Below are 25,807 nucleotides of genomic sequence, written 5' to 3' on the forward strand. Positions count from 1 at the left end.
TCAACTTTCACTTCAGAAGAAACAAGTGTTCTTCTGTACTGACTGTTATTTAACAGAATTTGTCCTGCTCAGTGTCTCCTTCAGACTTTTTTTGTGGCTTTATTCCAGTGTCATTAAAAATTTAAGTGAAATACTTTTAATAGCCATAAACATCATAACAAGATAATTCTTTGTGTTTTATATACCTTAGAGCTCTGTACAGTATAGGTTAACGTGAAGTCATCTGGCCTTCTGTGACCTTTGACCCCTTGTGTTCACAGATATTGTCATTTGTCCTAATTTTCTGTTTTCCCCATTAAATTATGATTTATTTCAGTCGCGCACTTCACAGTGAATTGGCTAATTGCAAGAGAAATCAATTTCTTGTGAATTTTTCCTTCTGCTCCGAGAATTATAGCTGCTGACTAGGCTGATCTTGAAAGTAACGAATTCATCATTTTCAAACTTGTTTTTGCCGACGATGATGTCACAATTCGAATGAGCAGAGAACAAACGAAACGTGGAAGAGGCAACAAGAGAGAAAATGCTGGATTGAAAAGTGCACCAAAACTTTGCTGGGATCCAGCGGACGGAGTAAATAGTGAAGGGTGAGCATCGTGGGGGGCGCTGGTGCTGTTTGCGTCTTCTTAATAAAGATTGAATTTACAATAACCCCACCCCCGCCCGCCCTCTCCTCCTCCTCCTCACAGCAATTTTTACAGCACTTGGCTCCGGCGGCCGCCCAATGAAACACATTCAACATAAAATCCGCAGGCACTTAGGAGCTCCCGCCGCGGGGAGGGGGGGGGGGTTCTGGGTCTAAAACATCCCTTTTACACCACTCAATCACGCCATCAATCCACCCGTCCATCCATCTATCAGGCACTCTTCTATATATCTATTCATCTGACTGCTCACTCGGGCCGGCTGAGGAGCAGGGTAATGAATTGCACCACGAGTAGTTACGCTTTGCACCGTGGTTTTGACCGTACTCATTCGATTGTGGTGTCCATTTATGTCTGTCATTTTCTGCGGAACTCTAATGGAATAGTAATAAGCAATTGATGTGATAATATAATAATATTCTGCCAGGATTTTATATGGCCATTACTGCCATTTACAGTAAAAGTGCAGTTTTTCGGCCGTGCCCCGTTCCTTTTATTTGTTTATCTTGTGCCCGTGCCGGAAGAATGGAGAGGCAACGTTCTGACTTGCAGATAACAGATATTCCGAGAGACGCATTTCCAGAAATGCAGCAGAAAGCGATGGCCGATAAAGAGGGGGGAAAAACAAACGTGCCACAGACTGAAACAGAGAACCTAGAACTGTTTATTTTTTGCCCACAAGTAAACCGTATTTATGATATAGTTCATCTGACACTTTAGATAGCATGCCTTCATTCTTCTGCTATGGTAAATATTAGACTTCTTTTATGTATTTAATCCCACTCTCTCCTTCTACTTTTGATTGACAGCTGAATAATCTAAAATGCCCTGGGATGTAGTTTACAGAGTCGCAAGTCGGGGGGGGTGTAAACAGCCCTGGGGTGAAACAGTGAAATGACGAGATCATGGAAACGAGAGAAAGAGGGCGGGCGGCCCATCATTTTACTGACACCAAATTATCATTATTTTTTGGTTCCTTTCAGAGACATGTTGACATGGATAATTTATTCCGGACTGGGCCTTGCCACAAATGGTCTTTGTTGTCACCCTCCGCGCGCTGCGTATGGTCTTTCAAACGGTTGCCTAATAGGGAAGTTGGGTGCTTGAAATATGTTATCTGGTGCAAATGAGGCACCGTGTTACTTTTTTTTCCTTACTTTTCTCAAGCTATCAGATCCAAGACTTTCTCGCGGTGGTGTAGGCGAAATTCATATCAGTTAACACTGCAAAAGTCTCACATCTTGCAGCATATGCCACAGCTTTACTAATTGGGATCAAGTTTGATGGAAGGAAACTGTTGTCGCAAGATTACTGTAATTTGTATCTTTTGAGGATTTCAGCATGTTTTTTTTAAGGCAAAATTTTTAGATAAAATTTGTAGATAAAGAGGTTCTATATATTCTATATATTTTATAAAGGAGATGTGACATTATACAAGTATAAAAAGTAGGCTTTGTACTTCCATATTTGTGGAGGTTTGTGTTAAAGTTCAGAATTCCCTGAAATGCAACTTCTTTCCTTCATCAGACAGATCCATTAGAAACGTCCTTTTGATAGTTTTGCTTTGAAGAGACTGCAGCACAGATTCTTGATGAATGGTTGGTCGGGGAGGCAAAAAACAACAGCAAAAAACAAACATTAAAACAAAACCGAATGAGTTTGCAGAAAGGCGAGGCGTTCGCAGCAATTATTTCTGCCCTCGTTAAAAGCTCCCAGCCCCTTCCATTCACCCTCAATCAATTGCCACTCTAGCTAAAATGGAGGAAGCCGGAACCCAGAATCGTCAGTTGTCTCTGAGACTAATTAGCTTAATTGCCGCAATGTGGTAAATGCAGAAAGAGGAGTTGTGCAGTTCATTAGGGATGCTGCGCGCTTGAAAACGACTGAAACGTTTCTGCAAGGTTGCATGAATGTTTTCATTGTCAGTCTCACGCTGAACCGGTGGCGCAACATTTAGCGGACCACCCTCATCTGCAACGTGTCTCTTCTAAATCTCTGGGCAGGTGATGGTATTCAGTGTAAAACATAATTACTGGCAATTAGAATACTTCCTCCTAGACAAAAAGTCTGGCTTTAGATGTAGTAGTTTCAATAAAAATAAAATTGGTGTAATGACTGAGAGTTTAGCAAATAGCACAGTCTAAATTTTTAGAAACAATAAAGTTCAATGAATCAAATGTATTAATACATGCTATTGGGAATTCATGTTCTTGTTTGGTTCAGATGTACACTTTCTTTAAATTCTCAGAGCCAGGATACATTCCCTACAAATTTCAGCAATGTAACGCTGGTTTGCTGGAACCTTGTGCTGTAAAATGTTGAAAAACTAAACCCACAAAGCTAATTATTTGTGCCTGTTCTGTCTACATTAGTATTCAAAGCCTGCGCATTATTGCTTTGTGCAAACAAAAAAAAATAAAAAATGCAACTGTTTGGTGGACGATATGTCAAGGATAAAGATTTGAGGATTGCTTTAGTTGAATTTGAACAGAATAGGGGAAATAAATCATGTTGTTTGATTGGCACATGGTTATATAAAAACATATAGTCATGAGAGCATGGATATATTTTTGTGAGCGCTTCCTTTCTCCTGGAGAAAAACATGAGAACAAGCAGTCAAAATGTAAAATTGCAACAAAGGACCCTAGGGACAAACATGCTAGCTCTTTTTTAGTGCTGATTATTTCAGGCTCTTTTTCTTTTTATTCTTGTCGAGCGCTTGTACTAGACGGTGGTTATGCATGCATGTCACATTTTTTACGTTTTACATTCCCTGATTATTATTATGTATTGACAGTTATATATCATTGAATTCATGGCTGCAATTAGTGAAAGTCACGAATGAATTTAACTAGTAAAGTTAATGAGCATTATATGTTCTTTGGGAAATGCAGGTAAGTGACAAGGAAGTAAATTTAATACCACATACTGCACATTATGTTGGTGTAGTGGTCCCAGTCACTTCCTAATTTGAATAGTGTTAATTAATGTCAGGTTTCACCTCTTGCGTTTCTAAGGAACTGTCAAAGAAGGGTAAAAATAGCTTTATTCAATTCATGCTCCAATTGCAATATACAATAAAACTAATTAATCAAATTTCAAAGTGATCTTCCTATATTGCGAAGTATCTCCTGAGCTAAACCGAAGCAGGCCGCCTCGAGCTTTTTCACAGTTTTTTTTCCTCCTGGTCCGACAAAGTGCTGCAAGTGTTTGATCGAGGAAAAAAAAACATGATGATGCCATCGCCACACTCTGCTGTAGTGGTGTTTTTTGATTTTTGTTTCTTGTTCAGGAATACGGATTTTTAAGTTTGGCCCACATACAGTGCTTGTTTACTGGAACTCGTGGAGCTGCATCTCATCACAGAACATTGTCCCTGTTACTTTAATGCAAAGAACATATATTGACCATATTTTGTGTGGACTTTTATAATTAGGTCTGATGCTGATATTTATGTCACAGAATAAATTATTATGGCCTTTTAGCATTTGTTTTCATAGATTTCTAGGTAATTACAATCATATTTAGTAGGTAAAGGAAAGTGAAAAACACACAGATTTTTTTTTTTTTTTGCACATATAGGTTGTGTCCCCACCCTTGTTTGCTTTAGATGGACACTTATACTCTTCCCCTGCTGGTTATATTGATCTGAGCTTTGCTTACACAGGCATTAACACACTCTTGAGATGGTGAGCTTGTGTGCCTTTTACACACACACACACACACACACACACACACACACACACACACACACTCACTATATAGCCACAAACGTCTGTATCTTTTTACAGTAAACAGTAAATTTTTACCTATTCAACTTAACCATGTCTCAGCTTTGATTAATGAATTGGCATGGATTTCCATTGTATTTATATCCTCATCTGGAGATCTTCAAGAAAAATGTCTTTTTAGTCATTGAAGCTCTGCACATATATCTCAATTTTTTCTAATAAGAGACAAACATTTAAGGCAGGTCAGCACAAATCCATTTTAATGGAACATTTTAAAAAAATCCCAAAACAAGCTCTTTTTCATCGCTGGTTTATTTATAGTAGAAGAAATTCCATATAGAGACTGCTAAAATCTGAAAAAAGAGGCAGAGAGAGAGAGAGAAGGCAAGAGATACTCAGCATGTCTTCATTTTCACATTTATACTGAAGAAAAGGTTTTCGCTGCCATCTTTCCCCTATTGTCCTCTTTAAGTATGTGGTCGCTGCAGCAGAGAATGTCAAACATTATATTATATTTGGCCTCTCATCAGCCAACCTTTTGAGCAGGTACCACAGAGCTACACGGGGGTCCGGTGTCACTACGTATTTCACCGGGGCATGCGGATCTTGACTCTGCCTCGTAAGTGTACATCAAGTGGAGGTCAAACTCCTCTTTGCAGATGGTTATTTACTGTGTATTTTACTCTTAGCGTTATGAACCCGATGTGCACAAGTGCTTCATAAATATTTATGCTGTCCACAGCTCCAGATTGCATTAGACCAGTCCACTTTCAGACTACTTTAACTGTGGCTCTTTGTTTGGCTTGAGCTGAATCATTCCATAGGGACTGACCTTCCAATGTGATTGTCATTAAGTGCTATTGTTTCTTTGTGCCTTGTTAAATGAGCAAGAGGGGGAGCGTCCTTTGATGGCTACAAATACAATTTAAAATAAAAAACTAAAACAATGTCATTCTGTGTTAATCTTATTACATCTATTATCGTTGATTTAATTACGTTATTTTGTATGGGTTTCTGAAATATGCCTCTTCTGTTCTGCTTCTCTTATTCCTGTCTCTCTCACTGTCTCTCTCTCTCTCTCTCTCTCTCTCTCTTTCCCTCTCATTAGAAGAAAAGAAACCCACTAGCAATTTGAGTTCCTTCTTTGTCAAAACCGATATCACCCCTGTCAGCTCTTCAGGCAGGGAACAAAGTCCTCTTGCAGTGTGCAAAAGAAATTGAGAGAAGGGAAAAAAAACCCAGGGAAAAGGAAACAGCCTAGAATGTGGCGTCATGAAGAGAAAAATTGTATTTTCTTAAGTTGTCAGTGTACTCAAACTTTGAAATGCAAACTTGTTCTGTCCAACACATATATACAGAACAGCTAAGATATACAAATAGTAAAGCTATATCTATACATCTCTGGTCCCTCGCTTATACCATTACTATCATGCTAGTCACTAGGTCAATTTAAAAGAAGCTATTTTGAGGGGGTAAAAACAGGTCTTCCTTGGAATTACAATGCAAAATGTTCAATCTTTAGTACTTTTGAAATGTCAATACCAAGACTGGCATCTCTGGCACTTCATTCATTTTGATATATATAACAAGCAACCTCAGAGGGGTAATTCCCCAATTTTAGCAGTGTACAACAATGATTGGAAACAAAGTCAAGGAGGCACAAAGGGTACTTTGGAATAGGGGTGTGCCGTTGACAAATGGATTGGCAGTTGTTATTTGGCCAAATATTTCAAGAGCAAACAAATTCGTAATTTCGGTATTTGTTGAGTGACCAGATTTTTTAAATATCTAAAATATCTTTTACATTTGATGATTAATTTAGCATTTTGAACCAAATGTTCATTTTCACTCCGTAATTTGTCAGTTATTTGCAAATCATTACCATTGTGCAGCAGAACATCAGCACACCCCTACTGTGGAACCAAGAGCAAAAACAACTGTTCCATACATGTCCAAGAAAGCTGATTGGGACATGAATAGGGCATGTTGAGAGGCTATCATGTGTAAGAATAATCTATATCTGGTATACCTCCTTCCCTGTACCCACGATTTGTCCCATATCCGGGATTGGCTGTGTGGTTTTGCGTGCTCCTGTAGAGGGTAGTGTTGTTTGAGGGGAAGATGGTGTGAATGTAGGTCAAGTCCTCACATTTGACGTTGGGCTGCAGCTGCTGATGTGCTGCTAGCGGTGTCATCTGAAAACCAGGACCTCTAATTTCTAAAATTGATGTGTCCTTTATGGTGCCTGATTCAGCATAGTCATCATAGTGTTTGCTACTTCCACGGGTGTTGGCAACTTCCCCCCTACCATACATAGATTGTTCACCAGCTGCAAGGTATCCAATGCGATGGCCATACCAACAGAACATGCCAAAAATTAGGAGCAGTGAAACCAGTGCAGTTGCTCCACCAATAATTCCAGCCAGTGGTAGGGCTGCCAGCTGATCCGACCCTTGTTCTGAATTGTCCTGGGCTGAACCAGATTGTCCCAGCAGGTCTGATGTCTCAGCCTTGGCACAAGCTGTGTGATCATGGTCCTTGCTAAAGTGTATGGAAGTAAAGGAGGGGTTCTTTCCCTCATTTACAAAGAGAGGCACAATACAGACGATATAGCTGGAGCGTGGCTGGAGCTGAGTAAGCAGATACTCTCGCCGATCGCCTGGTACTAACGTCTCAGTGATGTCCCCTAGAGCAGGGCTGGTGCCTAGTCGCAACCAGGACAGCCTGAATGAGGGGGCTGGTTGGGAGGCGATCCAAGTAATGTGCATTGTCTCTGGCGTGAGGGGTTTGACCTTTAGGACCAGCGTTTTCCCAGGCACCCTGCTCCCGCTGTCGGCAAGTGGGTCTTGCATTAAATCAGGCAGCCTGTAGCCTGGATGTTTGGATCTGAGGGTGAAGAGGGATCCCTGGGGTACTGCAGGAGTGGTTGTAGGGGCAGCTTCTGTTGGAAAGCCTCCAGTTCTTTCTCTTCCTGCTGATCCTCCACTTCCAACTCCGACTGCCGCTCCGCCATCTCCTGTTACTTCACATAGCTTCATTTCATTTGTGAGGTCTCTGAGTGATTGCCCTCTTACTCGCTCAGGTCCATGGCAAGTTAAACCTCTAATAGTGACTAATGACCCCTGTGTGTGAAGCCAATCGTAGAGCCAGTGGAGGTTGCATCCACAGTACCAAGGGTTCCCACGGAGGAGCAGTTGCGTCAAGCTTTCCATGTCTTTAAAAAGTCCTCGGGGCAATGTGGTAAGGTTGTTGCCAGATAAGTCCAGTTTCTGTAGCTTCCTCATCCCTTCTAGAGACCCACGGGGCATGTGTGCCATGGCATTGTCCTGAAGATACAGACGCAGAAGGTGAGAGCTGGGCAGGTTCAAAGGAGGTGCTTGGAGAGAGTTCCGTACCAACGAAAGCTCGGTCAGATTTGAGAGGCGGGAAAAAGTGTCATCAGCAATACGCTGGTTGGCCAATAAGTTACCATCAAGAAAGAGCCGTCTCAAGGAAGAGAGTCCCCGAAAGGCATGCGTGGGGATAGTCGAAATGCGATTGTCGTCCAGCCTGAGCTCCTCCAGCGAGGGGGGCAGGCCCGAGGGTATGCTTGATAGGTGGTTGCGAGACAGGAACAAAAGCCGCAGTCTTGGATTGTTTGCGAACGCTTTGTCCTCTATGCTCACCGTTGACACGGAATTGTCATCCATGTGCAGCTTCTCCAGCAGCGGCAGCCGTGCCAGAGCAGCGCGCGGCAACGTCCGGATGTTGTTGTCCTGCAGATGAAGTTCGCGAAGGGACGGGGGTAGATGTGTCGGGAAATCATCCAGTTCGTTGTCGTAAAGGTAAACGACGCGCACAGTCATTCGCCGCTCCAGAGATGTGGGGAGGCCGGCGTTATCAATCCGATTGTTTTGGAGGTAAAGCACGGCGGCCGTCAGGGGCAGGGGTGGGATGATGCTCAGGCCACGGTCGTTGCAGTAAATGAAGCCGTCGTCACAGCGGCATGCCGAGGGACATGGGACGTCCCCCTGCATCTCCCCTTCCGCAGCAACCGCCTCAGCAATGGCGGCCGTCGCTGCGGCAAACTCCAGGACTTCAACCAGCAGCGTCAGACACAGGAGAATTAGAAACAGCCAGTCGCGGAGCTCAACCAGACTCTCAGTAGCCATTGTGCCGTTAACTGAGTATTGGCTTGTTCAGCACTGCAGTCAAGTTCAGTTGTCCTTTTTTTTTTTTTTTTTTTTTTTGATGATGGCTACTGGAATTTTTCAGCCGTTCCCACTCTTTTATACCTAGGGAGAAAAGAAAGACAAAAGTTGAAGGTGGGATTTATGCTTCTGCAGTGACCGAAAATCTGAATGGCTGGCAAACAACTTCAGAGGTTGTAACACTGAGATCAACCCTAAAGAAATTGAGTAATCACGATGAGAATTAAATTAGACAGTGTAAGACAGAGTGACTTAGTAAGTAAAACGTGACGTCCGGTAACATTAAACTAAATTAAGTTGGATATTATGCTGGCAGTAAGGAACAAAAACTGAGACTGGAATTTCAGCACATAATCTAATGAGATCTAATGCCATTAAGAGAAACTGGAAAGCAGTTTATGTCATGTTTGCTGTGACACTTAAAACATAAAAAAGTGTTTTTTTTCTGGAGTGTGACTCTCAGTATTATTTTAGTGCAGATTTTGAAACGACCGCTAAGCTAGTTCAAAAAAAAAAAAAAACATCATCAGAGGTTTGAGAATAGCAGTGATTTGACACATGTACTAAGCTCAACATTACGGATGTGTTTCTGGGTTCGTGATCTTGAAAAATGATGACATTTTTGATGAGATTATGACTAGTTCATTGGTTATAGTATTCAGTCTCTGTGGTTTTGTCATTGTTTAAACATTGTTAGTCTTAGGCAGGTTCATTTGTTAACTTGTTCAGGCCCAAGGAGCCAGAGTGGAGCCTTCGTTTGCATGTCTTTAAGCAGCACAATGGCAGTTTTAATGCATTTGTTTAACAAAACATTGAGGATGTAAGAATGTGCAAAACAGATAAAGTCAAGACAAAGACCTCACTATTATTATTTTTTTTATGTCAGGAGGCTGAGAGTCAGCTAATTATTTTATTGATGTTTCTTGAAAATACACTGCTCTAAAAACACAAAAGGAACACTTAAACAACACAATATAACTCCAAGTCAATCCCACTTCTGTCAAATCAAACTGTCCACTTAAGAAGCAACACTGATTCACAATCAATTTCACATGCTGTTGTGCAAATGGAATAGACAACAGGTGGAAATTACAGGCAGCTAGCAAGACGTCCCCAATAAAGGCGTGGTTCTGCAGGTGGTGACCACAGACCCTAAATTGAAGTGATAGTCACTTGTGATAGTCACTTGTGATGCACAGCGCAACCAGGAGACAGGCCAGTACATCAGGAGATATGGTGCAGGCCATGGGAGGGCAACAACCCAGCAGCAGGACCGTTATCGCCACCTTTGTGCAAATAGGACCTGGAGGAGCCCTGCAAAATGACCTCTAGTGAGCCAAAAATGCCAACTCAAACGATCAGAAACAGACACCATGGGACTCCTTGTTTTTTTGAGCAGTGTATATTAGGTAGAGTAAGGAGTCTGAATAAAAGTTTAAATAAAAGTTGCTACACAGTTGGAGAATGACTTCTTGACTCATTCCTTTGGGCATATTACTCCATGTTGCTTGGATTAGATGAAGCATCACTAATCAGAAGCTTCTAATCTGCCCTCTGTAGGACATTCACTATCTTGCTCTTTTTCCCAATCATTTTATGTTAATAAAAACTCAGCCCTTCTTGATGAAACAATCCTTACTACATCACCACTTGGTGGATTGGTGGTTTCTGTTGATGTATAGGGTATAACATGCGCATAAATGTGATAATCCGTACAGTGAAGCACAGCGGTGGTGGCATCATGCAAACCAGCTGCTTTTCATCAAAATGGGAAATGCATGAAGGAAAATTTTGCAGGAAAGCCTGCTCCAGTCTGATAAAAATTCACCTTTCAACAAGACAAAGCTTCCAGGCACAAATGGCAAAATCCATCCTCGTACAAAAAGTAAAGTCTTGATATCGTTCCCATTAGGTATTGGTGAACCTTATGGAAATTTCCCTCCACGTGCTTCATTCAACCGGTCTGCAGCAATCTGTCTAAAAATGTGCTGAAATCAGTTACCTTTCTAGAAATTCTCGCACATGATAAAAGATCACATTCTTTTTCTCGATCTCACTCTGAATTTAACCCAGTGCATTGTCAATATAATGAAGAACAGGCTTTTTGACTCCCCTCCCATGTCAAGCCGAATAACTTGATGTTCTTTCTCATGCTGATGCTGTTTTTTTTTTTTTTTTTTTTACTTAAATAAATTAAGAGATGAAATGCTATTAAATAAAAGGCATTGTTTTGTCTTATCTAATCGAATTGTGGACGTTTTAAGGACAGAGAGACAGTAAGGCTCTGTGACTGAGTAGAGTGTTTACCCAATTATAAAATACAGTATTTGTGTTTGGGTGTGTGTGTGTGTGTGTTTCTGAGCACGGTTGAGACCATGTGAGAGTGTGTGTGTTCCCTGGTGGGGTCCTTTTCACCTGGCTGCAGTGTCTCTAGTGGTGCGGGTGTAAATATGTGTGTTGTTTGTGTTTTTTAAGGCCGGGTTGCCAGGCCAGATGGGACTTCGTTAGCTCCCCCTTCAGCTCCAGACGCCGGCACCTCGGGCTGGAAATTCATGCAAATCGCGCCCTCAGACGCCGTCACCTCCCATGCAAAGCCGTCAGGGTTGGCAGGAAAAGAAAAGGGTAGAGAGGGAAGTCGGGAGTAGATATGGAAGGCAAATGCGAGACAGGGATAATGAAAGAAAGGGTGATGAAAAGAGTAGAAAATGACAGTCATGGCAGAGGAGAAGGAAGCCTGATTTATTTGCTCAAATGTTTTAGCTATAGCAACAACTTGCCACTGTTTGGGAGAGTGGGACCAGCGAAGATGGTGATTTGCAAGGCAAAAATGCATCTAAAATAAATATTCAGTGCAATAAAATACATTTTCAATTCAACTTTGAGGTGTATTTTGTGTGGTAGTAGCCTTGTATGTTAGACACTCGCCTATGAACCAGAAGACCACAAAGTAACAGGTTTAAACCCCACTTACTACCACTGTGTCCCTGCGCAGCACTTAACCCTGAGTGTCTCCTGTGGGACTGTCCATGTCACTACTGATCATAAGCTCTGTATAAGGGCGTCTGGTAAATGCTGTAAATGTATATTAGGATTTTTCTTTTTGTCCCCTCTCAAAAGGGTGGCATGGGATTAATTATAATGGGCACATAGGTGAAAAAAATAGTCTAATCCCACACCTTTGAATATCAAATTTAACATGCTTCTCTGTCACATCGGTCCCTTTCCAAATCCATTTAGCTCAAGCCAACAAAGTACGACAGAATGTGAGTGAGGAATGGAGAATGTGTGCCTTCACGTCCTTGCAAGTTTATTCCCGTTTAAGAATAGGTTGAAAAAGCAGTGCACGCTGCCCACTCCTACCTACTAACCTTCTCCTTCTTCTGGTTGTGTGAGTCAGAGCGAGAGGGAGTTGGCCTTGCCTAGACGCTCTCCCTCCGTTCTCAACCCACTTCCTCTGCCCTTGACTTGAAACACGTCCACGTTCTTAAATACATTTTCATGCCGTGTTATCTAATAATTCCCCCTTGTGCCCTGTAATCCACTCTAATCACACCCATGGTGTTTTTCTCAATTACTTTTATTAACAGCACTCTTTTTGAGCCCTGAACTGACCTCCTTCCTTTTCTTCGAGCCTATGTTCTCCATCCCTCTCCCCCACCACCACCAACAGTACAAGACTCAGGTTTTGATTATGTGGAATCCACCCTGGGACTGTGTTTGCATGTGTGTGACTCCATTTGTGCATCTGTCCTGATTCTAGCAGCAACCTTCTGGTGCCAATGCTTTTGTGCCAACCCGCAACGTGGCAATTTGTCTTCATATGTGTATTTGTGTTTTTAAGAACTCATTGCTGTGTGCTCAGTGGGGACCGGAATCACCTCTCTCACCCGAGTCAGATTAGCAGAGCTTATCCTCTGATCTTCGCTGCCCTCTGAGTAATGGCGGCTGCTCTAAGCCCACTTGTTCAGTCTCTCATGGGCTCCGCATAGTCATCTGTATTCCTTCGAGTCGGCAGACGATGGAAGCGGTCCTTACTCCAACGATTCATGGGAAATGGGGGCTGCCAGACCAGCGTAGCTTCATCCTGAGGCACCACGCGAAATGTGTATATCTATATAATCTCTGTGCGTCTCGTTTCTTTCTACCAACGCAACGTGGCATTCGTTCTATGCCCGACTCCCACAACCTTGCCAGGCCACACAGATGGCACAGAATTCACAAGTCTTGATATTTCCAGTGAGGCGAATACCATTTTCACATCCAGGCATCGAGGACAAGAGAGCGTCTCTTCCCTTCAGACCTCAGTAATTGGTTTGGCCTTACATGAGCGCAGGAAGTGGCCACTGTGGAGAGAACAGAGAGAGAGAGAGAGAGAAAATAAGTCAGATGTAGGTACAGATGAAGCATCATTCATTCCACAGGAACATTTTTTTGCAGGCTGACTTCTTTACCCTGGAAGAGAGCGAGAGCGAGAGAGAGAGAGGCTTTGCGGCGAGGCCGTTGATTAGTCTGATGCAAACCGCGGACTGAATTAGGGACGTGCACTCGAGAGCGTTGCTCCTGCACCCCTCCTCTGTGGCCGCCGCTAAGGTGATTGGAAACAACACAGAAGAACAACAGTTCGCCCTACGATCGTCTCGGGTGACGTTTTACAGGCTACGCCTAATTAACTTGTGCAAGCAGTATGCGTGTGAACTGGGCTGAAATTATTTGCCACATTTCCTCGTTGCATCATTTAGAGAATGTGTATCGTGTACTCGAATACATGCGGTGAAAAATGATTATTAGGTGCCTTTCAGGTTTCACACTCGTCATTATTCGCATGATTCCATTGTCTGCTGATTTATTGAAGTGTCTCTGGGGTCCCATCACCCTCTAGCCTAATATAATAATAATAAAAACACAGGATGCAGTAATGTTCAGGAAATAGTTGATAAGAATGCACGAATGGATCGTTCAGCTTGGTAGGGTTGCATCAAATATCCGGAAACCACATAAAGGGACGTTGTGCATGGCGAGGGTAAAAATGAATGTATTAAAATCAATAAAAGTGTTGTGGATTTACTGACAAATCAATCCTAATGGGCAGTTTGTGAGCTAATTGGGTGCCCTCCCTGCTCAATTTCCTTTATGTCTTCATCCAATATTATTTAGAGTTCCAAGCAAAGGAGCTGTGGGAACAGTATTGTTTTTGTTCTTTTTTTTTATTTTTTTTTTATGGTAGTACACCTTAGGGTGAGCAAACTATGGTCCACATCCGACCCGTTGGTCTTTTTAATCTGTCGCATAGATTGGTACAGAGTTGGCCAAATAATTGTAATTATAATTAATTATAACTGCATTGGTTTTCCTGTAATGCCTGGTGTTACACCACGTGGCACAGATAGAGATGAAGATCTTCGTCCGAACCCGACGGGTGCTTGCGTGGTAAATGAGCAATCATGCATGGTGATCATTCAGGGCCAGGTTCATGACGCATTTTTATCAGTTGCAACAGAATGGCGTAAAAGACGGCATTTTTAAGCTGCTTAATGATAAAATGGTGTTCCGAACACTCCCTTAACTGCACCTTTTACGCCGCTTTACCCCAGACGGCATAGAAACACAGTTTTCTTGTATTCTAATGATCTCAGTCCTGTGCGCTTCTCACTGTCAGGACCCAGTCAGTAACGCAGAAAGTCAGACGGCAACCCATCAAGAACAGGTCTCCTTCGCTGCCAATGCTGCAAAACTCCTGTTTTTAAGGGGTTACCCATGTTTAACTCTCCTTAACAATCCAGGAATTAGTCAGTATCGACGTTCACTAGGTGGCGCATACTCATTGTGTGCAAAATGCAAAGAGGCTGCATTTTCATTCCTTTGTGCTACTAGATGTAAAGAAACCGATCAAGTTATTAAACACGCGCATCAAATACATAAAATGCACATTTCTCAAACATTTTATTCCTTGACCGGCCCCTGAGCTAAAAAGTTCGCCCACCCCGGCCTTAGAGAGTGTAGATGCTCTGCAAGTAAAATCCCCAAATTGACTGTATTTGACAACTTCTGACCCCCAAAAGTTTGGAGCTCTTGAAATTCACGGCAGATATTTGATTTGCCAAACTCTTTAAAGCGGTCTAATACAACAACCAACGGCAAACATGTGGATTTGTGTCATGCTTTGCCAGTGCAGTTGCGGAGCGTGGTTATCGTGACGCGCGAAAACCCTCCGACCTTGCCGCCGACAGCCGGGGCGCACACAGCTGCCAGGCTTAGACCGAGCTCATAGTCGCCGGCGGGTCTAGTCCTTCATCGCTTCTTTCTCTCCGTCTAGTGCACCAGTTAAAGCGCGGCTCTCCGGCTGCAGGCACCAGGCGACGGAACGTTGCGGCCCTTTGTCTGCGACGGCTCTCCTGCTCCACTGAAGTGCTGGATTCTGCCTCTGAAGTGTGTGTGTGTGGTTTTTTTTTTTTTTTGTAGTGTCACCGAAGCCACGGGAGTTGGGTAAAGATTCGGTGTCCGTGCCGGCGTGTTGGTGCGCGTGCGTGTTTGTCGTAAATGTGTGAACAAGAGAGAGCTGAAGTGGGGTGTTTGTTCAGCGTGTCTTTGTTTGGCGGCTGCATTTCCCGTCGGAGCTGTGAGTGTTTCTCAGTATGATTGCAGAGCCTGTACTGTGTGTGTGTGTGTGTGTGTGTGCACACGCGCGTTTCTCAGTGTCAAACTGCTTAACCACCCAGCGCACGTAACCTCCCCATCTCTGCCTTTCAATTTCTCATTTACTGAGTGAGGGAGTGAGAGAATGAAAGAGGGGGAGAGGCAGATGACGGAGGAGGAGGAGGAGGAAGATTGATGAACCCATCGGAATGAAATTTGGAGGCAGAAATTACTGTCAGGCCAAGCAAGGTTTAATCCCAACAGAGCCTGATTCCCCCCACACACACACACACTCACACACACATAAACACAAACACAGAACGAGAATCATTCCTGGCTACACCATTCACACACACACACACACACACACACACACACGTTCTTTATCCATTTACTTGCATGTCGAACAAGCACAGGCGCATGTCTTTTGTTTTAAGATCATGAAAGCGCATGAAAAGTTAATGCCTGGTCTCATCTCGCACACAGCTTTGTCATAAAATATTACTAACGCACATCATGAAATAATTATTTACCAGCAAATTGAGATCATTATTAATTCACAGCCGGACTTGATAGATGGCTTCGTGGTATTAAAAGGCGTATGCGTGCCACTGTTTGGACAGGCGGTGCGTAAGTGGATGTAATGCGGGTGGGTGGTTAATATTCAGTGATTGGTTTGTGGCTCGTGAAATGGGCCGGTATACAGCAGCGGCCGGAGTAATGGTGTAGTAATGCCCGGTGGACAGGCCTGCGCGTCAGGGGCGTTCACCAGCGCCCCGCTTCGATAAATGCGCCCCGGCGCCCCCCGGCCATGAACTTCGCCGTCATCTCCCTGGTAGTAGCCCAGTGGGTAACACACTCGCCTATGAACCAGAAGACCCGGGTTCGAATCCCACTTACTACTATTGTGTCCCTGAGCAAGACACTTATCCCTAAGTGTCTCCAGGGGGGGACTGTCCCTGTAACTACTGATTGTAAGTCGCTCTGGATAAGGGCGTCTGATAAATGCTGTAAATGTAAATGTAAATCTCCCGACATGGAAACAGCCAGGCCTTCCCTGTGGCCGAGACCAGCACAGAAAGTCACAGGTTCAAGTCCATTGTGTCCCTGAGCAAGACACTTAAGACACTAGTGGGTAACACACTCGCCTATGAACCAGAAGACCCAGGTTCAAATCCCACTTACTTCCATTGTGTCCCTAAGCAAGACACTTAACCCTGAGTGTCTCCAGGGGGGACTGTCCCTGTAACTACTGATTGTAAGTCGCTCTGGATAAGGGAGTCTGATAAATGCCGTAAATGTAAAAATGTAACACATATAACACAAGCACGTATGTATTGTTTTCCTCCTAGTTTCTTCTCATTTTGTATGCATTACAACACTTTCACTGAATTAGCATTATGGTAATGTCATTGTTACAGTTTTGGTTATTGTATCATGTTTGCATGTCACGTCTCCACTACCTAGACCCAGGCTGCAGGATCTGTCTCTATCACTCTGTGGGACGGTGTTTTCCTCGGTACGACCCTGTTCTCCTTATTGTCGGTGACCCCTGACCTCAGAAACGGTGCTGTGATGCATTTACATTTATAAGATGAACATGCAGAAATGTTGTTCAGAGCAGCCTACTACACAGGCTTGGTTCTTTATGTGGAACTTTTCTAAAGTGAAGTGATTGTCATTGTGAAACACTGCAGCACAGCACACGGTGACACAATGAAATGTGTCTTCTGCTTTTAACCATCACCCTTAGTGAACAGTGGGCAGCCATGAAAGGCGCCCGGGGAGCAGCGTGTGGGGACGGTAATTTGCTCAGTGGCATCTCGCCGGTTCCATGATTCGAACCAGCAACCTGACTTCCCCAAAGGTGATGACAGTAAATATTTAGAGTGAAAGGCAGAATTTAACGTCAATGAAATGAGAAGGAAGGTTCTGTGTTTAAACAGCATTGTGGCCAAGTCTCGAATAAGACAATGATTCAATGATTTATTGGGTGACTGGATAGTTTTTTTGTTGTTTTTTTTTATGTCTATACACGAAACCCATGATATCTCTTTATAAAATCAGATACAGTCATCCAGTTATAATTTAATCAATATGTTGGTTAGATAAATTTTACCCCACCTGTCTAAAATATAGTGGCTTTTGCCAAATTTTGGGGAGTGTGTGTTTAAAAACAGTAATTATCTGGTGTAATGGTGTCTAGGTTAAAAAAGCATAATTAACATGAATTAAACATTATAATGCTGCGCAATTACCTGCTTGAGTATAGAAATCTAGCGGGCATTAGCGGGCAATAAAAATGATGGGATTAGTAAAAAATTCAGGATTAGTGCTTTGGCGTGATGTACTGATGAGTTTAATTATCTTTTTTTTGGTCTGACGCTGGTTCTACTTTGTTGTGAAGGAGGTGTTACACCTACAGCTACCAGATCCTCCGGTTCACTGTGAGTCATCGGCCTGCGCTCTGCCGTGTCTGCTCGAGCTTCTCGCTTTACAGGAGAACTCGGAATCCTCAGCCCGGTGGGGATCCGGTAGTGCCTTTAAATCTGTGTCTTTATGTACTTATTATTTATTTATTTTTTTAAGTCGGCGGTTCTGAGACAAGTAAAGCAAAACTTCGCTGAACATGGGGAAGTGGCTGATGGTTATTTCATCAGATGCCAGATCTTCACGTGCTGCTTTTAAGCACTCCTCAATCCTCAGGTTAACCATTAATGGCACATTAGTACTTCTAAAAATGTCCAAACTTTTTAAGCAAATGTATTGAAGAGTCTTGCTTTTCTGTGTTAATAATAAAAAAAAAAAATTCTCCTAGAATGATGACAGTTTTTCATCCGGCTGTGGGACTGCGGTCCAGAATAGTAATTTGTTTGCAGCTCTCTCCATTGTCTTCCTCTCTCTCCTCGCTCTCTCTGTTCCCCCTGTGTTCTCATGGTAATTAGCCGAAGGTAATCGGGGGTACTTCGCAATTGGCAAAAGTGGTTCTGGCCACACAGGGACGCGGGCGGAGGATGTGACTGGCCTTTCAACTCCCGAACACACAGCAGCCTTTTAGTATGAACAAGCAGTGGAGAGAGAAGGAGAGAGAGGGGAACCAGGGGAGAGGAAGAAAGAGCGAGAGAAAACGAAGCCGGTGGGGTTGGAGACACGGTGGTTTATTATACTGTCAACCCCCCACCACTCCAGTATCCCTGTCGCTGTTGATATCTCTTCTTTCTTTTCTTTTTCTTTTGGTCTGTCTTCATCCACCCTGGTGGCGATTGCAGGGAACTGCACTGCCATGAATCTCATTTACGTGCAGTGGGGAGGTGCGTGAATGCACTCATCCGTTTTATGATATTTATGACATTTTTTTTTTCCCCAGACACACACACACACACACACACACACACACACACACACACAGCCTACAGTTTGGCAGACTTGTATTACTAGATTAATTTACAATAATTGTAAGAATTTAAAACACAGTACACTACTAATACATTTTTGTTCTCACAAACAGGGATCATGTTGAGAGAAAAATCAATGTTAGATTTGTTCTAAAACATCTGGTTATTTCCTTCTATCACCAAATATGTGCAGACAGAAAACAATATGGGTCAGTATCGATCAGGTCAGAGAACAGCCTTAAAATTACAGGGGTGGGCGTAGACCTCAAATTTCGAAAGGAAATTTATAGTCCATAACTCTAGTAGTTTGCTGAATAAAATCCCCCTTTCCCCAATTCAAGGTACATTTTTACTCTCATTCACACACGTCCCACTGCAGCATTAGATGAAATGTCTCTTTTTGTGCTTTGGTTTCCTTTGAAAGAAGCCGCCTCACTGTGGTTGAAGTCATGAAAAATAAGACATGGTGTATATTATGCAATTGTCACACTGTCAGGCTCTTTCTGTGCAGAGCGATGTCTCCCCTCGCTCCCTGTCCCTGCCTACGGAACCCACACACGCTCACACGCCCTGCCGAGTGTGTAAATAAGGCCCTTTAATATTGATGCATTGTTTTGCAACCGTAATTATGTATCTTTCCCTCTCTTCTTCTTCTCATCGTCCTTCTGTATCTCTCCCCAGCACATCGCACCACCCCTCCGACCGGTAGTAATTGCTGTGCAATCAGCATTTTTTTTATTTCTTTAGTTATTATTCTGTCATTTTCCATCCATCTCTGTACCTCTTTTTAAGTTGGAATGCTCTGCTTTTCCAACTTCCAGCTTTATTGGAATTCTCTTTTTTTTAATTTTCTCTTTTTTCCGCCCGTTATTTCTGTGTTCGTCTGTCTTAAACGAGACTGTCATTAGAAATCTGCAACCATCTTTGTTTCCCCATTTGCTTGCATGCTAACATACACATCAGGCCACACGCATCCAGCACAAATAAGGCTCGGGCTGTGCACACTGTGCAGAATAATGAGGTTTGTGTTTCTATTTATCTACAGTACATTACGTGCAGCGTACATTTGAAGGATGAAAGCGTGACAAAGGTTAGGAGCCCTTTTCTTTTTTTAATGGAGGTCAGCGAGCGAAATCACAAGTGTGTGTGACTGCTTTGGAATAAAAGCACTGTGTTCATGTGCAACAAACGCGGCCTGTCTCTCTGTTCGGATCTATTAGCCTTCTGAAGCACGGCTTTAGATTCCTGCTTTCTACAGCTCAATTAGAGTCGAACAGTCAGTCGCACCATGCTGCCTTTGTGTGTGTGTGTGTGTGTGTGTGTGGGCATGTATCTTCCTTGCAAATCACTAATGTGACTTCACGTTTCAGGTTTTTTTTTGTTCCTGGGCAGTTAACCGTATTTGAACTGAGACCTAAATCGCAACTCAAATGTCGGTATTTTAAAATCGTGAGTCACACCTCACAAACCTGCATCCATCTCTCAACAAAATACTTACCTCTTTAACATATTTAAATCTTGAAAATTTCAGACAAGTAACACATATTTTCCTGCCACTGTGTAAGACGTAGTCTTAGTCTATGTGGTGGGGTTTGGTAATGTCACATCCATCAGAATTTAAAATTAAAGCTCTAATAATGTAGTTTGTACCAAGATTTACACGGCAAGATTTTTTTTTTAATACAAGGGCAGATATGGCCTATAATCGATCAATCTATCTATCTAGAGAGATAGAGAGTGAGAGTTTCGTCCCCATTCAGTGGATCCTGCGTTTGATCACCGAGTGACATAATCCCAGTCCTTAACCGGATCTGCGCGTGTGCCCTCCAGAAACCCTGGCTGGCAAATTTCTGCTGACATCCAGACATTAGCAGGATGCAGAGCTGACCACAAGTGTGGCCTTCTCTTTAGGCATTTTAAATTACAGCGTAGAACCATCATCATGTCTAGCCGGTCCATAAACAACGCAGCCATTATTCGCTAAGGTCGACCAAAGTCTGCCCAGGCACTGAATTTTGGCCCGGACATCATTTAATGACTATTTAGCGTTGGTGTGTAACATGTCTGCTCCGATTAATTAGCGGCACTGCAATAATGACGTACATCCCGTGTCTATGACAACCCGTCTCTGGCCGGAGATGAGACGAGCGATTGTCTGTTGTTCAGAGGAACACTCCCCGCGGACCGCCACTCTCTTATCTTTCCATTTCCCTACATAACTTAATGCTCAGATCTCCCTCCTGCTCCCCTATTTGGTCACTAATAAGAGTATTCCATTTCAGCTCAGCAGCCAGTCAGGGCGCGACGTTTATGGTTGCCCATGGCAACTACATCTGGGCAGCCGGCAACCATTTACGTACAGTTGCCCAACTCGGCAATGATTTTGGAGTGCACTCCCCCTTTTCTCCCCCCTAACCCCCCAAAATGACACGTTTTGCATGAGTAGGTGCTCACAGCACATTTCGTGGAGCAGGGATGCGAGGAGAATTTGTAATTCAGTGGTAAACTGGGCCTTTTTCATGGAGGAGGACTTGCGCTCTCTGCGACTGAAAACTGAATTCCAGATGGATTTGGATTCAAGTTTTACTGAAGTGCACGGGCCTAGAAGCAGTTGCACAATCAGTGAAATACGAAGTCGTGATCACTTTAAGCTCGGTTTTAATGCGTATTATTTCAGACTAGTTTTGGACTTTGTGCTGACAGGTGGCTGATGTATGGACAGTTTACTTCATTTATCCCCATAGTGATTGAGATTAAGACGTCCCACTCTTTGTTGTGCTGAGAATTGCATTTTTGTTTGCAGCCACTGAAAGGTGAACCTTCGCCAAGGCCTCAGTCCTTTGTCAGTCTGGGTATCAGCCCTTCCTTAGATTGAACGCATCTCTGTTGATCAACTGCGACCAGATTGCACTGTAAGCTCTGTATGGGTTGTGTTTTCTTGAGGCATCTGAAATATCATCTTGTACAATATGTCCGTGTCCAAGCCAAGTCTCAAATGACTGAAATGAATGTTCTGCAGATAATTCTGCATTGGTGTATGTTTTAGATTAGAAACATGTACTGTACAATATAATATCTTATTATACTCTACAGTATCTTCAGAAGTCTATGAATTAATGGACTTGCTTACTATCTGAAATATGGATGATAAAGCTAATAAAATTACTACATGTGGGGGAACAAAACTGTAATATTTTTTGACCATATTGCATTTTTACAGTAGACAATGCTATTTTGTACGGAGCCTGGGAGGGGTCATGTCAGTGACGTTTTTTTATTGCATTCCTCGCAATAACTTTTTATTTTTTCCATTTTTTAACCATTATTATTATTATATTTGACTATATCTATCAGGATACTCTATTAAGTTTTATAGAAAGCTATAACATCCACAAATTCTAAACGGCTCAGACTCAGAGCACACTAGGTGACCTTGCCAGAGTTGATTTGAAATCTGTGACGCTGCGCGTCATTGCAACCCTCCATAAACTTTTACTCGGCAGGACTGAATCTCGACATAAACTTGTCCAGTGGCAAGATCAGACTCAGCGTCTCACAACAGCAAACCATTAGGGCTTCCCATCCCTCAACAACTGTCTGCCACAAGCTTCATCCGTCCAGCTTTCTCCGTCCACGGCTCATACACAACACAAAAGGAAGAAGCATTCCAAGGAGGCATCCAGTCTTGCAGGTAAATTCGGAGCCGGGCGACATTTGTTTGGCAGAGAGACTCGCAGAGTAAGACGGAGGCGACGGTTTGGCTAGATGCAAAGCACGAATACAACACCATTGGCGCATTTGTCACCAATATTTCTGCTGTGATTTATGCTGTTTTACTCGGAAGGTTCAAAAGCATGTACAGTAGCACTTCTACGCTGAAATATAATAAGAGAAATCAGATTTATATTGTCTGAATGCAGGAAGAGTGTTTAGGTGATTTTTCTGACATGTTACTGGCGCTAGAGAACGGCAGTCTAGGTCACATGGTCAAATAAATAATTCTGGATAAGTTTACAGAGATTTTACTCAGTTGTTTCATAATTTTTTTGCCCGTCCTAGCAGTGGATCAAGGAATTAGTGTCCTCCGGATTTACCCGTCACGCACCAGTTTTTTTTCCCCCTCGGTTTACCACTGACAGCAGCTTCGAGGTTTTGTGTTCTGAGACAGTTTTTCTGGTTTTATTTATATATATATATATATATATATATATATATATATATATATATATATATATATATATATATATATATATATATATATATATATATATATTTATTTATTTTTTTTTTTTTTATTTTTTTTTTTTTTTTAATGGTTGATATGGCCCAGAAATGAGAGGTTCCTTTCCTTGTTTCATTTGACTGGGTGGACATCATCAGCTTTCTGAACATGTCCATTTTTTTGGTGAACGCTGAACTGAACAAAATCACTTTGGAATAATGAAAGTTTTTATGGCACGGCGTGTGAAGCCTCCTGAGGGACCATAGTGACCTGTCCACTTTACACACTCAGAAGAATATCTGGAATGGAACAGCGAATGAGAACGCTGCGATTTCTGGGCAGATTGTATGGCTCTCTCATTATTATTTATTCTATTTATGCACCTTTTATTGTGAATGTTTTGTTTTTTTGACCTTAACCCCAGTTCCATTCATTTGATCAATATCACCAAATTCTTATTAAAGTTTTATCTCATTAAGCTCAGAAATTAATTCACTAACCTCCACCAGTCTGATACTGATTCCCAAACTTGACATTGAGAAGTGTGACTCTAGGCCTGTTGTTCTGGGCAGTGAGCGCGTATGCAGAGCTCGTCTAGGGGCGGTAGTAGCCTAGTGGGTAACACACTCACCTATGAACCAGAAGACCCAGGTTCGAACCCCACTTACTACCATTGTGTCCCTGAGCAAGACACTTGACCCTGAGTTGGTCTAGGGGGGGACTGTCCCTGTAACTACTGATTGTAAGTCGCTCTGGATAAGGGCGTCTGGTAAATGCTGTAAATGTAAATGTCGTCTAGCCTCGACTCCGCAAGCTGGCGAAGAGCTTGTGCTTTTCCTGACAGTTTTGGCCGAGAGAACTTGCACCCGTAAAGTCCGTTGTAGGTGACTTACAGCAGAACGCTTTTTAAAAGTACTTCAGAGGGACACAGCTTTTTTTATTTTATTTTGATATATATATATATATATATATAGGATTCCAGCGAGTCATCATCTTGCCTGCATATACCGTACACCTGCGTTATAGCGCAGCAGAGCCAACGCGGAGCCTGATCTTTACTCATCACACACGTCCGGTCGCAGCGCAGAGGGCTAAAAAAAAGTGATGATGCAAACCGCAAGCAAATGCAGAGAACAGTCCTGAAATTCCTCCCAAAAGTAGAAAAATGCTCTGTCCCGTGGACACGCAGAATAACCTGGCAGAACACCGTCCCTCCAAAAGGGGAATTGGGACAACGGCATTCACGACAAAATGTTTTTCCCCCCTCCCTTCCTATGACATTTTTTTTTTGACAGGAGATTTTGCTTCTAAACTAAAAGCTTCAGATCTGCGATATTTGAAGCCGTAATCTCAGAGTTAATCCCCACCGCCGCATCTGGGCCAGGAACCGAGTTGTGCCGGGAGTCCCTCCGCGGCCCTCAGATGGGCCGAGCTTCCTGTCCCTGCCGTCTCGGGCTGTCTTTGTAGTTCCCCCGAGCAGCCCAACATTATCCAATGTTTGCGCGTGTGTGTGTGTGTGTGTGTGTGTGTGCATTCATGAAAGAGCCAGAAAGTGTTAATCTGGCAGCAACGGGAACCCGCCGAGTGTGTGTCGCACCAGCTTGTGTTTATGTGGCGGAATGGCAGCGGGTGGCAGAGTAGCCTGCAGTGAATGAGAGAGTGTGTGTGTGTGTGTGTGTGTGTGTGTGTGTCTGAGATGGAGGAGGTGACTCCACCAAGTTGGCATGGTTGTGAACTTGCGCTGGCTAATCTACAAAACCCCACTGTTTATTGGCTGCCGAGCTACAGACAGGAACAAGAAAGGGGAGAAACGGGAGAAGGTGACCAAACTCATGCCAAACTTTCAGTAATTCTCCCTCTATTTCATCTAGACATGGAGACCCTCTCATTCTGTCTCATTTCCCTTCTTATTATCTAAGCCCGCTTTATTATATAAGCAACAACTGTCCCAGTTCTGCACCGACTGCCTGCTTCCTTTGGATTTTTTTTGCTTTGGAGCATCTGTAAGGCCGCCTGATTCCCACAGGGAGCAGCCCCTGCTTTACTCTACAGCGAGTGTCCACTCACTCCACTAAAACACACGCCTTAATATTGATCGCCTGATCAGTAATACAGATATATGTTACATGGTGGTTTGGACGTTTTCTTGCCTTTCTGACCATGGACCCAAATTCCGTTCACTTATATTTGGGTATGATGCTGAATGGAAATGCGTATCTCTCTCTCTCTCTCTCTCTCTCTCTCTCTCTCTCTCTCTCTCTCTCTCTCTCTCTCTCTCTCTCTCTCTCACACACACACACACACACACACACACACACACACACACACTACAGCCACCTCCGACCCGCGGGTTTACACCGGCTCCGATTTTAATAGCCTCCCTACAGCATCCTGCCCTGATCCCGGCTGACCGGGCGCGCACCGACACGCACGCACGCACGCTCGCTCGCACGCGCGCACGCGAACCTCCTCCGCGCGCGCTGTCTGCGCGTAATCAGCCCGGAATCTGCCCGACTGGCGGGACGTCGCACTTTTTACGGTTTCCGTGCTTCAGGAACCAACTCTGCGTGGCCCGCGCCGCGTTCCTTGCTGTCTCGGGTCCCCGGCGCGACCACCAGAGCAGCGCATTCACGTCGCGTCAGCCCCGCTCGGAGTGTCCACTTGTCGCCCCGAGGGTCACCGCGGCGTCTTACCTCCGTTCCGCCGGGACGCGCCGTACCTCCCGCCCGCTAAAACGCTGTCCGCCGGCGAGGAGCTCGGGCTGGACTCGAATTCCGAATGAATGAGCCGCGCCGCCGAGACGCTCCCATCTCACAGCCTCCCCCCCCCCTCCCTCCCTCCCTCCCTCCATCCGTCTATCCATCCCTCCCTCCCCGCCCGCGCTTTCACCGAGCGCCGTTTCTGGCGCGGATATCCATCATCTCTCAACCAACACTTACTTACTCATGTACTACACGCTTACTACACATACTCGTTCACTCACCCACCTATT

General features: G+C 43.7%; 2 protein-coding genes across 6 annotated transcripts in view; one reads left to right on the forward strand and one right to left on the reverse strand.

The window, feature by feature from the left end:
• Window positions 1–25,807, forward strand: part of macrod1 (mono-ADP ribosylhydrolase 1) — a 61,938-nt gene that overhangs the window by 3,885 nt on the left and 32,246 nt on the right. Inside the window, exon 4 of one of the 4 annotated variants that reach the window (XM_028959715.1) lies at window positions 19,275–19,298. The exons of the other annotated variants lie outside the window; for them this stretch is intronic. Coding sequence (XP_028815548.1) covers window positions 19,275–19,298 — 24 coding nt within the window. The remainder of the gene's footprint in view (window positions 1–19,274; window positions 19,299–25,807) is intronic. 4 annotated transcript variants of the gene reach the window in all.
• On the reverse strand, window positions 5,641–25,632 carry flrt1b (fibronectin leucine rich transmembrane protein 1b). 2 transcript variants are annotated; one of them, XM_028959713.1, is made up of 3 exons: window positions 25,509–25,632; window positions 12,815–12,908; window positions 5,641–8,649 (listed from the first exon to the last, which is right to left on the reverse strand). In XM_028959713.1, the coding sequence occupies exon 3, from the start codon at window positions 8,524–8,526 to the stop codon at window positions 6,373–6,375; it is 2,154 nt and encodes a 717-aa protein (XP_028815546.1). In that variant the 5' UTR covers window positions 8,527–8,649; window positions 12,815–12,908; window positions 25,509–25,632; the 3' UTR covers window positions 5,641–6,372. The 2 variants fall into 2 exon arrangements, with proteins under 2 accessions (XP_028815546.1, XP_028815545.1); XM_028959712.1 differs by having other exon boundaries at window positions 12,453–12,908.

Source organism: Denticeps clupeoides, chromosome 18, assembly GCF_900700375.1.
Source record: "Denticeps clupeoides chromosome 18, fDenClu1.1, whole genome shotgun sequence".
Taxonomy (NCBI): domain Eukaryota; kingdom Metazoa; phylum Chordata; class Actinopteri; order Clupeiformes; family Denticipitidae; genus Denticeps; species Denticeps clupeoides.